This window comes from Pan paniscus, chromosome 9, assembly GCF_029289425.2.
Source record: "Pan paniscus chromosome 9, NHGRI_mPanPan1-v2.0_pri, whole genome shotgun sequence".
NCBI lineage: Eukaryota > Metazoa > Chordata > Mammalia > Primates > Hominidae > Pan > Pan paniscus.
This window is the reverse complement of record NC_073258.2, coordinates 46,330,439-46,345,159: the sequence shown is the minus strand read 5'-3', so window position 1 is coordinate 46,345,159 and position 14,721 is coordinate 46,330,439. Positions and strand designations below refer to the sequence as shown.

The window sequence follows — 14,721 nt, the reverse complement described above, 5'->3', positions numbered from 1 at the left end:
TGTGCAGCAATAGTATCATGGTCAATAGCTACACAGAAGTATTGCCCTGAAATGGTCCAGCTTCCATGGCTGTCTTAGTCACTACGACTATCACCTGCTGTGACTACAAACCCTCCAAAGAGCTTCAGCTTTGCATCTGCTATGGTAAGACCCTAAAATTGCAGTAGGCTTACCTCTGCACAGTTCTCTGAGAGTTATTATTTCAAACCTTATTTGATGCAACTCACCTAACACTAATTTCCTATCGTTTCAGTTTGGCTAGTTGATCTAGTGGAGGAAGTAAACCCCACTCAGGCATTCAGCTCCTGTCCCTCTGTATCCAGTCAAGGCCACCATTTCGGTACCACCCATGTCACCTCCCCAAGAGGGCTGCTTGGACTTGGCCTCTTACCTGTCTCTGCATTTCTTCAATCTGTCTTTGGGGGATGCTCTGCAAAATACTGTACACATCTGACATCTTTTCTTCTGGTACAACCACAGATGCTCTGGAGACAACAGCAAAACAGTTTACATACACACAGCCCTTCACAGAAAGCATTTCTACACACAGTCTTGTTTCATTTCACAAGCAGAAACAACATCCCAAACCTCCTTCAGCCCCACATCCCTTCCGGTAAGTATTGTCTCTTTCCCCTCCCTTCTTCACTGGCTGAACTTCTCAAAGGAGTTCTCTTACAGCTCCATTTTTTTACCTCCCACTCCCTACTCCATTAATCTTTCACCTTGCCTCCACTCCACTAGTGTGCTCTAGCCACACTGGTATTATTTCAGTCACTTGAACACACCATGCTCTGCCCTACCAGAGGGCCTTTGCATGTGAAATCCCACCCACCTAGTACACTCTTCCTTTATTCCGTTTCTAAGTTAACAAATACTTTTCTCCTTTAGCTATCTATGCAAATCTATTCATTTATCTGGCATATATTTATGGAAGCCCTATTATGTGCTAACCCAACAGTGAATTAATTAGACAAGGAAGGCAAGAGAGTAAGCAGGCCAGAAGAATGCCTGGGGAACAGCATTCCAGGCAAAAAGTCTAACAAGCAAACAGCCCTGAAGAAGCAGTATGGTGGGCAAGTTCCAGGAACAGCAAGGAGGCTATTGTGGCTGGAGCAGAGTAAAGAAGGCAGAGAATAACACCAAGAAAGAAGAAATGGGACAGACAGAGTCACAGCAAAGAGTATAGGACCTTGTAGGCCACTGAAAGACTTGTGCTTTTTTTCTGAGATGGCAAGCTATGAGAGGGTTTTGGGCAAAAGCATGATATAACCTAACCATGTTCCAACAGGATCATTCTATCTAAAGTGTTAGAATAAACTACAGGAAAGCAAGGACAGGAGCAGAGAGAACAACTGGAGAACACTGCAAAAGCCAGGCAAGAGATGCAGATGAGGGAAGACTTGATGATGGGGATGAGAGGGTAGAGACCACAGGGTTTGCTAACAGATTAGATGTGGTGGGTAAGAGAAAGAGAGGACCCAACAATCACTTTTCCTTCACGACATTTAGCAGAGTTTGTAATTACATTTGTATAAATTAATGATTAAATTCTAAACCTCACTTCTGCCAACTAGGCTAGTCCATTAGGACGGAAAGTGTGCCTGGCTCCACTCACCAGCGTATCCTCAGCACCTGGTATATTACTGCCTTGCACAGTTAGCACTTGATAAACATTTGTTAAGTAAGTAAATGATTTCCACTATACAGATGGGAGAACTGAGACTCAAAAAAGATTAAGTCATTTGCCAAGATCAAAAAGCCAGCCAGTGAGAGAGCTGGTTATCTCAACCTAGGCCTTCTGACTTTAAATCCATAATTAGCACTACCCAAGCAGATCTAGATTCTCATAGAAATACCCTTTTGGACTCAGCTTAGAGTTACCGCCTCTGTGAAGCCCTCACCAATCCCACTGCCAGTGATGGTGTGTGTCTCCCCCTCCTCCTGGCATCCCATCCAGTCACAGCTGTCTCATCACAGGATTTGGTAACTGCTGATTTACTCCTCTGTCTTCCACCACTACACTATGAGTGTCCCTGAGAAAAGGTTTGGCCTTGATTGTATTTGTCTCCCTATACTTAAGACAGTACCTGGTAAATAAAAGGTACTTAATGGATGCTTTCATTGGGAGATAAATGCTGGAAGTGGCTCATCGCTTCTCTAAGGCATGAAGAATAACTACATGCTCTCCTCTTTCAAGCTGAGTTAGGCTCCCTCCTCTCTTTTGGGTTTCCATGGTCCCCTGTGCATACAGCTGCTATGACATTTACCACAAAACATTATCATCGGTTTGTCTTCTCTCACTAGATTCTAGCCTCCTTGGAAACAGAGACTCTATGTTACTCACAAGAGGGTTTCCAATCAATGTGAGATGAATGAATAAATGAATGAATGAATGAACTAGAGCTTTTCAAGTTGTTCAAATACCTGTGGTGATCAGATTTGGACAGAAATACCAAAAAAGTTGGGAGAGGAAAAAACCAGTAAGCATTTGAGGCAAGGAAAAGACTGAGAGATAGATATGAATGGAATTAATTTTCAACAACCTTCACCCTGCAAAATCTTGGGAAAGTGAAGCATGAGAATAGAGGGCTATTCTGTTTATTGCAATATAAATGGTGAACACCCAGTAGAATGGAACTGAGTCCATCTGTACACTGGGAATGTCTCTAAGCTTTCATCTACATGAGGCTCTCCACCACCATCTACAACATTATGCAAATTCAATAGACTCTAGACCAGTGGTTCTCAACTCTGACTACAAATCAGAATTACCTGGGAGCTTTAACATTCAGAATCCCCAAGAATTAGGCAAGGCATTTTTTTTTTAAGCTCTCCAGGTGAGTCTACTCTGTAGTCAGAGTTGAACACTGGTCTAGGCTAGAGGTTGGTAACCATTTTCTGAAAAGCAACAGTCCCCAACCTTTTCAGCACCAAGGACTGGTTTTGTGGAAGACAATTTTTCCACAGACTGGGTTTGGCAGGGAATCGTTTGGGGATGAAACTGTTCCACCTCAGATCATCAGGCATTAGTTAAATTCTCATAAGGAGAGCGCAACCTAGATCCCTTGTATGCACAATTCACAGTAGGGTCCACGCTCCTATGATAATTTAATGCCACCACTGATCTGACAGGAGGCGAGGCTCAGATGGTAATGTTCACTGGCCCGCTGGTCACCTCCTGCTGTGCAGCCCGGCTCCAAACAGGCCACAGCCCGGGAGTTGGGGACCCCTGTGATGAAAGGCCAGATAGTGATATTTTAAGCCCTGTATGTCATCCAATTTCTGTTGCAATTACTTAACTCTACCAATGTGACACAATAACAGCCAGACTATACGTAAAGGAAGGGACACGGCTGTGTTTCAATAAAACTTGACTTACAAAAACAGCCAGCCTGCAGTTTGTGAACTGCTCTAGACCAGTGTACTAACTCTCCTAATGGAAAACAGAGAAAAACTATCTGTAGTAGTTCTTGAACCAGGGTATACATTACAATGACCTGAGGAGATTTTATTTGTAATATACGCAGAACCACTAATATAGAGTTTACTAGGAGGTACTACCCACCTCTTCCAGTCAAGAACTTCAGAGAAAGGCAAAATATAGGAGTCTGCAATGACAACCGGGACACAGCCAGCTTGTAACACATCGCTCAATACTGCCTGGCCCAGCCGAGCTCCACGAAGGACCACACAGAAAGTAGCCTCCTGCAGGAACACAAAGAGGCAAGAGATTACAAACTAGTTTTGCTGATCCACTAACTTTGATCCCTATAGACCACAAAGTTTCTACAAGGGTTGACGCCAAGCAATACTGAGGCATCTTGACACAAAAATGCCAAAAGACAACAGCTCACACCTGTAAAACTTGAAAAGTTTAAATGGCTGCAATGTTTTGTATTAATATTTCTACTCTTCAGTATTGCTTCAATGCCACCACTGTTGGCCTTCTGAAAATGTTCAAGGTCAATGTCAAAGTCTTCCCCTAGACAGCTAACAACGTGACTTCCTGCAAATGGGTCTCTTTAGGCCCTAGTGTACTATGTAAACACACCACGGCACACTGTCTGACATCTCTTACAGTACTTACCTCAGCCTACCTTGTAATGGAATTATTTTGTCTGGGAATTTCAGGCTTTCTAGAAGACCCCCTAAAGGGAAGGTATCAAATCTCTTTTCATGTTTCTACCCCCCATAGCATCTAACAGTGTGCTTTTTATATAGAAGATATTCATTTCATGAATTCAATGCCTTTGAAAAGATATTAAGACTAATATGTTCTATAAAAAAAATCTAATGAAAAATTTCTTCCTCATTCACTCCCTCAAACCCCCTCAATGTGGGGAATACTTGGGAAAAAGGAGAGATGTACCACAGAAAAAACAGCTGCAATAGGTAAACCAAAATACAGAGACCTTAACTACCTAACATTCTGTTTCTCCCAGATTTTGCCTCTTAAGAAGGAGGGGAAAAGATTTTTTTAAAAAACCAAAAACTAATCTTTAAAGCTAGAGAAAAGGAAAGTTCAGAAAAAGAAATAAAGGAATTCGATATTCCAAACACCTCTGGGGATAAATGAGAAAAGCAGCAAGAGGAGAGGAAGAGAAGTCATCGTGGTACCCGGAGGTGCAGGTGGAAAGCTCCCCTGACCTCAAGAGTCAGCATCCAGATGTGGACACACGTGCTGATAACCATTTTTCCTGTCTAGACAAAGGTTACTATAAATACTCCTGCCCTCATCACCACTGTTACCAGCCAGACATTCCAGGAGGAGTGCAGCACTTTTTGAATGTATTTTTACAATCCCAGTATGGGCAAGCTCTCTGGAGATTAAAAAAAAAAAAACCACACCAGCTCCTTTGTGTTTCTCCTTGAGCTAACCTGGGTCCATTTTAAGTATTTAAGTGAACAAAGCTCAATTTCTCATTTCCTAGCCCCCATACCCTTGGAATGTCAAATATCCTACATATAAAACATCCCCAAAGAGACCGCTTTCCCTATGGTTATGGAAGTACAGCCATTCCCACTATGTAAATAAAGGACATGCTACTGACAGGAGATGCTAAAGGTGGCAAGAACTCCAAATAGCAAAACGATCAAAACAACCCCTAAACCCCTCCACTCCCAGGGAAAGTTCACTGTGGCTCTGTAGGCCAGTATGGTCAAGGGATGCAAGTTGCCACCTCAAAGAAGAAAATTTCTCTGGACTGCCTTATGAATATGGGGGTAAAAGCAAGACACATTTGCCTGCTTTGTCCATGTGGCTTGTCTGCGAATCTATGAGACTTGTCTTTTTGAAGTATAATGAATATCTGAAAGGAGTATAGACTCTTATAGGCCAAGCAGCTTTGCACGAACACAAGACACCAGCCATCCAAGTACCTGAAGGTCTACAGGTCCAGTAAAGAGCAATGCTATGTTTTCTTCCCCTTGGGTAATTCTAGTTGCATGCTGAAAACAACTCAGGTTTGCTGGGCTCAATTTTAACCCATGTAAGCAAACTCTACTGAGCCTTTGCGAGAGGTAATGAATGACACTCACCTGTAGCACCTGTGGGTAATCGAAGACCTGGTGCTTGTGGCAGCGCTTACGGACAGAAAGGACACCCTCTGAGAGGTTGGTGCATTTATCGAGTACTAACACTGACTCTCCATGTTTGACCTGGAGGGCTTCTAGGTCCTCTCTGTACTCGGGATGGAGACCCACCTGAGATGACAGGAGGAAGTATTGCCGTGGACTACAAGGGAAAAAACAGGTGATTGGAAAATTGCAGCTGGTATGTTAGTCAAGGTAAGACAAACTTTGATATTAAACTTACGACAGTAAGTGTTTCCTTACCAGTCTTCACCTCCACTGATTTTTAAAATTATCTTCTGTAGTATTAGTAAGTATTTAAAATATTATATATTGTGAGAAAGTAAGATATGATTCATTTACACACTGAAATATTATGCAATCATAACAAATCTTATTTGGGAACAGTTCTTGATATCGTGAGGAAATGCTTATAATATGCTAAGCTGAGAGCGCATGCTATAAATTGTGTGTGTGTGTGTGTGTGTGTGTGTGTGTGTGTGTGTGTGTAGGAGAGAAACTGATAATTTGGAAGGAACATCGAAGTGTTGCCTTAGTTACATCTGAGTCCCTGATCTGAAAGCGACTGGAAGCTGGCTGCATTCTTCAAATGGGGAAAGAGGGAAGCTTGATGGGAAGCACTGGCAGGCAACTGAAGGGCTCTGTAAAGGGCTGCTCCTGGCTGTCGAACAGCATCCCTGTGCAATGGAGAGGCTATAGGGAAAGTCCCCATGATCAAGGCCACATAAATGGGAGGGAGACCGAATTGGTAGTTGAAAACAAGAAGTAGAAAAAACGATCTTCATCAAAGCATAGAATCTCCAGTCTTAACATCTGGATGGCAAGGATGTGTAAAAGAAAACAGAGGGAAGAAAGATCTCCAAGGGTCTAGTGCCATGCAGATCTCCACAAGAGACAGATATGGAAACACAAAGTTAGTAAGTCTGAAGTCAAGGGGAAGATTTTGGAGAGACCAGATGGGAAGTAATTCCCTCCTGGAAGACAAGACTCAAACAAGACAGAGGGAAGAAAGATCTCCAAGGGTCTAGTGCCATGCAGATCTCCACAAGAGACAGATATGGAAACACAAAGTTAGTAAGTCTGAAGTCAAGGGGAAGATTTTGGAGAGACCAGATGGGAAGTAATTCCCTCCTGGAAGACAAGACTCAAACAAGACAGAGAGGGTACAGAACATAAAACCTATACAGGTTGAGCACATCAAATCTGAAAATCTGAAGTCCAAAATGCTCCAAAATCCAAAGCTTTCTGGATGCCAACATGATGCTCAAAAGAAATGCTCATTGAAACATTTTAGATTTCTGGATTTGGAATGCTCAACCAAGAGTATAACGCAAATACTCCAAAATCTGAAAAAATCAGGAGTCCAAAACACTTCTGGTCCTGAGCATTTTGGATAAGGGATACTCAACCTGTTTAGGCTGAGGGACCACAAGGAATCAGTGTCAAAGAGAAGAATCACAGAAAGCATGTTCCAGGAAGAAATGAAACGCTCATTAAGCCTAGAAGCAGCATACACTGAAATCCAGCTCAAACTGGTACAGCCCAGGGAAAATACTAGGGCTATGTATCTCTCACAGGCAACGCCACCACGCAACCTAGAGTTTGTGAACCCATCCATTTTTTGTTTGTTTGTTTTTGGCTTTGAAGAGAGAATGGTAATTGTTACTTTTCCTTAGTTACTCAGACTTGTTTGGAAGTTCTAGCTGGGGAGCATCTCACTCAATAATTATACTCTAACTGAGAAGGTCATCTCCTTTTATAGAGGATTAAGCTTCAGGTCCAAATCACATAAAGCAATGAGTGAAGGTGAACACCTGCCTAGCCAGCTAGACTAGTCATATAAACCCAGAGAAAAAAGCAACCTATACCACAGCCAGACTGCTTTTACATCCTCAGGATCAATTCTGGTTTTGGCCTAACTAAGAGCAAAAGGCACTTAACACATCACAATTAAGAAAAAAAGGAACCAGCAGACTCCCTAGAACTTCACTAATAGCAACTAGCCACGTGAGGCCATTTAAATTAAACTAATTAAAAGTAAATAAAATTAAAAGTTCAGTTTGTCAGTCACACTAGGCCCATTTCCAGTGCTCAAATAGCCATATGTGGCTGGCGGCTGCCTGACAGCACAAATGTTGACCACGTCCTTACTGCAGAAAGTTCTACTTAATGGAGCTGCGCCACAAGGTAGGTGAGAGCCAGAGGCCGGGATGACGGTAAGTGGAGATAAGAAAGATATACAACAGCAACCCAGCAGGGAGATGGTTTGGATCAGCTGTACAGACTGGTTCCTTTTTCCTGGCCCATTTCCTCCTAAATTACAATTTATTGAGCAATATGTTCAATATTTATAGCCAAAAGTATTCTTTCTAGACACTAAAACAGGCTTTTGAGTTCTACTCCAAGCCTTGAGCCTCAATCATTTTTCTTTTGTAAAAGTATTAATTTTCAGAGGATGACTTAGTGATGGCGAGATCACATACAGGGAGCACCCGCAGTTCATCTCAGAGTAAACACCATCTTTGCTCAAATTACTTCTATAATCAAACGTACCTGTTTAAGCAAGAGGAAAATTTATAGTCAAACCCACAAGACAAGCAGGGAAACTTCCTTAATAATTAAAGCTATTCAATAATGAAATGGACTGTCTTGTAAGTTGGTGATTTTTCAGTATAAATCAGAAACTTTTTCAGTAAAAAGTTACTGAAAAGTCATGCATCAAGTTAAGAGCTAAATGGTCTTTAAAGGTCTTTCCAAACAATAAGACGCTGGCTCTTTGAAGGATCTCATGGATGTTTCCGGAGCTTTTCTCTCTAAGTAGAGCTGACAGCACAAAACTAGTGTTCTACCCTCTCCAGAAAAAGAATAAACAGGTGGGCAACCAAGAGGAGTAAAGAGGATGTCCAGGCAGAAGGGCATAGAGTATTGGAGTCCCAGAGGGCATTTCTGCATGGTTGGGTGGGGAAGAAGGCACATGTGGAATGTTCAAGCCCTAGTGGGGTGGGAGCTTCTGCTTAAGAGAAGAGTAGTAAGGTAGCCTGGCGCAGGGTACCAGAGCCCCAGAAGTGAAAGGAAGGCTTCTGTGCTGGGGGAAGGGTTATGGGGATGCTGGAGACCAAGTGAGGTTAGAAGGGCATCTGGGCAGCTCAGAAGAGAGTGTTAGAGCCTGGGCAGGCTGAGAAGGGTGCCCAAGTTGTGGGGAGAATGATGGTAATGATAGCATCACCCCAGTGCTAGAACCCAAGAAGTGTGAGAAAGGCATCTGTGCTGGGAGGGTGCAGGGCAGCACAATGTAGGGGGTCAGAGTCTGAGCAGGGATGAGGAGGGGTGGGGAAGGCCTCTGTGCAGTGTGGGGGCAGGGGGGCAACAGAAGTTTGATGAATATAAGAGGGTTGATCAAATAAGTAAAGATGTTGAGGATAATGAGAGCCAGATTTCTAGGAGTCAGAGAAGGGAGTTACAAATATGGAAAGAGAGAAAACCAGAATGCCCCTGCAGTGTTGGATGGAACTGGAGATACTGAGATGAATGCATGGTTTTCAATATGCACAAATAGATAGACATCTATCTGTACAGACACAGAAATAAATACAGATGTTGATGTGTGGTGCTCAAAGAAAACTCTTAAGAAAGACTCTGGGTTGGATTTCACTGATGAGAAATAAAGCTCTATTTTAGACATTCAGTTACCAGGATCACTGGATCCCCGCTCTACTGCTACTCCATTTTCAACATAAATGTGTAGATGTGAACAAGTCTAAAAATGTGTCCCTTGCTTGCATGCTGGCTGTCCCTGACCTGGCAGATGGTTGAAGGAGTATGCTCATTTTAGTTTTAAACCAACTAAATTTTAAGGTGGATTTGTTTTTCTTTTAAAGACTAAAATGACTAGCTATAGCTTTCATGTCTCCTCCCAGCAGTGCTGATATCTAAGTTTAAGCAAAACCATGCTGAGAACTTGAAGTCTCCCTCAATAGTAACAGTTGTAAACTCCCAATTTAGTTCATTTTAGAAGGAAAATGACAAGAATTCCAGCTGAGGCCAAAACAGCTGTGAGAAGCAGCTATCAATAGCAACAATCATCCACTTCCCATTGAACAAATGCTGACAGAGATTTAAAACAAAAATAAAAGCAAAGCTCTCACTATTCTGTATAGCCCGCAAGAGATGTGGGAATTCCCTTAAACAGCAACTCTCACAAGGATCAACAAACCCAAAACACTGCCATGAGATGGCCCACCCTGCCTTCTCCCACGTCCCTGGCAGGATGATGAGTCTGAACCTGTCTTTACTTTTTAATTTTTTTTTGTCTTGGTTTTCGGGGGCAGGGAGGGGTGGTGGTAGGAGATGTTCTTATATAAAAGTTAACACCACAAGTGCATGACCAGACTGCAAGCTGGCACCGAAATGGACAGCATGGGCCCAAGCCAGGTTGCAGAAATCCATCTACCGGCCAGCAGAGGGAGGTTCATGCTCAGCGCAGCCTTACCTTTCGGTGCTACCCTGAAGATAAACTGGACACTCCTATCGGGTTATTGAACCACAGAACTTTAGAAACTGACACCTTTTCAAAGGATCTAGTTAAAGATATTAATTCCAGCTGAGTTATACACAAAAATTAGAGACACTAAATTACTAGGAAAATACCACCAATATAAAATCTCTGAAACTAATTATATATTGATGTATCTAAATCTCTGAAACTAATTATTTGAAAATGGGTTTTACTGTTTGGAGTGGTTTTTCTCCTTTGTTTTATTTTCACTTAAAGCTTTTATTTTCAGTTTTCTTCCCTGGATTAAACCTGAAGGGGATTAAGAGTCCTAAACCAATATAAGAGAGCTAGATTATATGAGAGGGATTAAACAATAAAGAGAGAGTTTGGTTCAAGTGGTCTCAAGAAAAGTGCACTGAAGACAGAGGCCCACAGCAGCTGAGCAGTCCTAGCAGACCAGTCCTCACATGTCACTCTCTGCCTCACCCAGGGTTTCTCAACCCCAGCGCTGCTGACATTTGCACCCAGTATTTCTTGATGTTGGGGGCTGCCCTGCCCTGTGCAGAGAAGAATTAACACAGCAGGCCTGAGTGTTCTCCTTAGAAAGGCTTGCTTATAAGTTTGGTCTTTGGCTGTCATCTGGAGACTTGGATTTGGAGAGGGTTCCCATCATCCCTAGAACTGATAAGAGTGGCTCACTGTATCCAAACTGCACAAACAAATGTGGTTTATGCTGAACACATGCTTTCCTTCTGGGAGTCTGGAAGTTTGGCATGTGCCAGGCAGAGATAGCCTATGCAATCAGCTCCTAAGAAAGGTCCTGGGTGCTAAGTCTCTGACGAGCTCCCTTGGTTGACAGCATTTCACAAGTGTTGTCACAGCTTGCTGCTGAGGGAACTGAGAACATCTTGTGCACCGCACTGGAAGAGGGCACTTGAAGGCTTGTGCCTGGTTTCTCCAGATTCACCCCATGCGTCTTCTACCTCTCTGACTGTGCTGTGCATCCTTTTGCCGTAATAAGTCACAGACGTTAGTACAATTATATGCTGAGTCATGGAGCCCTCCTGGCAAATCATAGTAACTGGAAGTGGTCTTCAGGACCCTCTGACACACATCCCCACAGTCATGACAGTCAAAAATGTGTGTGTGTGTGTAGATATATATATATATATATATATATATATATATATATAGCCAAATGTCCCCTGGGGGACAAAATCATTCCCTTTCTCCTGATGAGAGACAGCAGTCTAGCCCAATACTTGGTCCAAACAGGCTTTCAATAAAGGTTTGACTTGAAGTGAACTGAACTAAACTGAATTGAATTAAATAATTTCCAGAACAACTTTAGGAGGAAAAAAAAGAGAAAAAGAAATGAATAAAAACTTTTTAAATCACAGAACAGATTTAAGTAAATGCTCACAGAAGCAGCAGAGAAGTAACTTTTTTCTCTACTTATAGTTATTTCTATCTCGCGCTACATAAATATGCCAAATTAAGACCCTAGGCACATAACAGAAACTTGTACCACCCCAAAGGGTACCAGCGGGGCTTATGTAGATGATCTCATCCCTTCTGAATTTATGAAAATCTAACCTCGAAATAGGGCACTGAATTATATCAGTTTCTTCTGTCCGTGAATTCACTAGAAGAATTATTTGTGTATTTCCATTGTGATGATAATCCAAAAAATTAGTATGGGGATAGTTTTGCTCATATTTAATGATGAATACTGCTAAAAAATATTCAACTTCCAAGTTTCTATTTAGTGGGCTAATGAGATGAGAGAAACACTAAAAATGTAAATCATATAAAGCAGTAGAGTAAAAATGCAGATAGAATCTAGGCTGTGGATATACATTATGTTCAGTGTAAAATTTTTTAAACTTTGCTGTTTGGAAATTTTCATAACAAAATATTGGAAAAAATATGAATCATGCATCTGTACCATATGAAGATAAATGATGTCACAATATGCTATCTAAAGGGAAGCTTCTAATGTTTCAAATAGAAAACATGGTTAAAAAAAAAAGTACATTTTCACCCAACATACAACAGTATAGCCACATCAAACCCAGCAAACCCGTAATTAACTCCATATTCACCTTAAAGATGCAATCTCATTTCAAAGAAACAGCATCAGCTATCATATTCAATTATGTTAATCTGAATGTTATTAGTTTTATAGATGTGCTTATATTGAAACTTGTAAATTTGTTTCAGTTTTGTAGTTGTATAAGCACAAAGAGTTTAGACTGTTTTTTATTTATATTTACTTATAACAAAAATAGTTAATTAAAATGCAAAGGACCTGAATAGTCAGAAAAACTCTGAAAAAGAAGAATACAGCCTGGGCAGTATCACAAGAACCCATCTCTATAAAAAATTAGCCAAGCGTGGTGGCATGTACCTATAGTCCTAGCTACTTGGGAGGCTGAGGCAGGAGGATCACCTGAGCCCAGGGGTTCAAGGCTGCAGTGAGTTATGATCCCACCAATTCGATCCAGCACTCCAGGGTGACAGAGCGAGACCTCGTCTCTTAAAACAAGAAAAAGGAAGAACAAAGTTGGAGAACTTACATTTATTTCAAAACTTAATACAAAGCTAAGGTAACCAAGACAATGTAGTACTGGCATAATAGACATATAGACCAACAGATTCGAATTGACAATCCAAAAATAAACCCATATATCTATGGCCAGTTGATTTTTAACAAGGGTACCAAGACCATTCAATAGAAGAAGACTTGTTTTTTCAACCAGTGGTGTTCAGACAACTAGACATACACAAGCAAAAGAATGAAGTTGGACCCCCACCTTATACCACATACAAAAATTAACCAAAATGAACCACAAATCTAAATTTAAGAGCCAAAACTGTAAAACTCTTAGAAGAAAACGTAAGGGTAAATCTTCATGGCCTTGGATTAGGCAATGGTTTCTTAAAAATGACACCAAAACTGCAAGTAACCAAAGGAAAAATAGATAAATTGACTTCATCAAAATGAGGAACTTTTGTGCATCAAAGGACACTATCAAGAATGTGAGGCCGGGTGCGGTGGCTCACACCTGTAATCCCAGCACTTTGGGAGGCCAAGGTGGGTGGATCACCTGAGGTCAGGAGTTTGAAACCAGCCTGACAAACATGGAGAAACCCCGTCTCTGCAAAAAATACAAAATTAGCTGGGCGTGGTGGCACACGCCTGTAATCCCAGCTACTTGGGAGGTTGAGGCAGGAGAATCGCTTGAGTCCGGGAGGCGGAGGTTTTGGTGAGCCGAGATCATGCCATTGCACTCCAGCTTGGGCAACAAGAGCAAAACTCCGTCTCAAAAAAAAAAAAAAAAAAAAAGTGAAAAGCAGTCTATAGAGTGGGAGAAAGGATTTGCAAATCATGGATCTGAAGAGGTTCTAACATCTGTTATAGATAAAGAATTCTTATAGCTCTACGATAAAAGGACAATTCAATTTTAAAATGGGCAAATGATCTGAATAGACATTTCTCCAAAGAAGTTATATAAATGGCCAATAAGCACATGAAAAGATACTCAAAATTATTAGTCAGTGGGGAAATGCAAACCAAAACCATAATGAAGATATGACTTCACATCCACTAGGATGGCTAGAATAAAAAACACAGGCAATAACAAGCGTTAGTGAGGATATGGGGAAATCGCAACCCTCATACATGGCTGGTGGGAATGTGAAATGGTGCAGCCGCTTTGGAAAAGAGTTTGGCAGCTCCTCAAAAAGTTAAACATAGAGCTACCGTATGACCCAGCAGTTCTGCTCCTAGGTCAAGAGAACTGAAACCAGCTTTACATACAAACTTGTATACAAATGTTCATAGCAGCATTATTCATAAGAGCTAACAGGTGGAAATAATCCAAATTTCCATCAACTGATGAAGAGATGAATAAAATGTGGTATATTCATATGATGAAATATTCAGCCAAAAAACAAAGGAAGTACTGATTCCATGCTATTACATGAATAAGCCTTGGAAACATTATGCTAAGTGAAAGAAGACAGGTACAAAAGACCATTTATTGTACAATTATGTTGATAGGAAATGTCCAGAATAGGCAAACCCATAGAGAGAAAAAGCAGATTAAGGATTCTTGCTGGGGACAGAGGTGAGGACTGACTGCTATTGGATATTAGGTTTATTTATGGAGTCATGAAAATGTTCTAGAATTAGGTAGTAGGCCTGATGATAGTTGCACAATTTTGTGAATATACTAAAAACCATTAAATTATACACATTAAAAGAGTAAATTTTATGGTATATAAATTAATCTCAATTTTAAAAATAAAATAAAATAAGTCAACTCTGGGAGTCCACAAAGGGAGAAAAATCCAGGAAGATGTCCTAAGCAACAACTTCATGAACCACTCAGTCTTGCTCCGCATTTGCCTAAGGGTAGGAACAAAAATGTGTCAAGCTCACCTGGGCTTTACACATCGTCTACATAACAAAATTTGCTAAGTGAATGGCTAATGTAAGTTTCAGAATTTGGTCCCAGGCCACATGGTAGAACACAAACAGGAGAGAGATGTCTTCTCCTGAGAAAAGTTCTCTTACTTCTCAGAGTCCACAAAGGTTTCTAAGGAGATGTTTGAAATATTTAAAGAAT

At 41.2% G+C, this 14,721-nt stretch overlaps 1 protein-coding gene across 4 annotated transcripts in view; it reads right to left on the bottom strand.

The window, feature by feature from the left end:
• EXT2 (exostosin glycosyltransferase 2) overlaps positions 1 to 14,721 on the bottom strand; it is a 148,449-nt gene that overhangs the window by 113,721 nt on the left and 20,007 nt on the right. For all 4 annotated transcript variants that reach the window (XM_034932426.3, XM_034932427.3, XM_003808219.5 and 1 more), the window contains 3 exons: positions 5,539 to 5,734; positions 3,566 to 3,705; positions 392 to 485 (listed from right to left, as the gene is read on the bottom strand). In XM_034932426.3, coding sequence (XP_034788317.1) covers positions 392 to 485; positions 3,566 to 3,705; positions 5,539 to 5,734 — 430 coding nt within the window. The remainder of the gene's footprint in view (positions 1 to 391; positions 486 to 3,565; positions 3,706 to 5,538; positions 5,735 to 14,721) is intronic.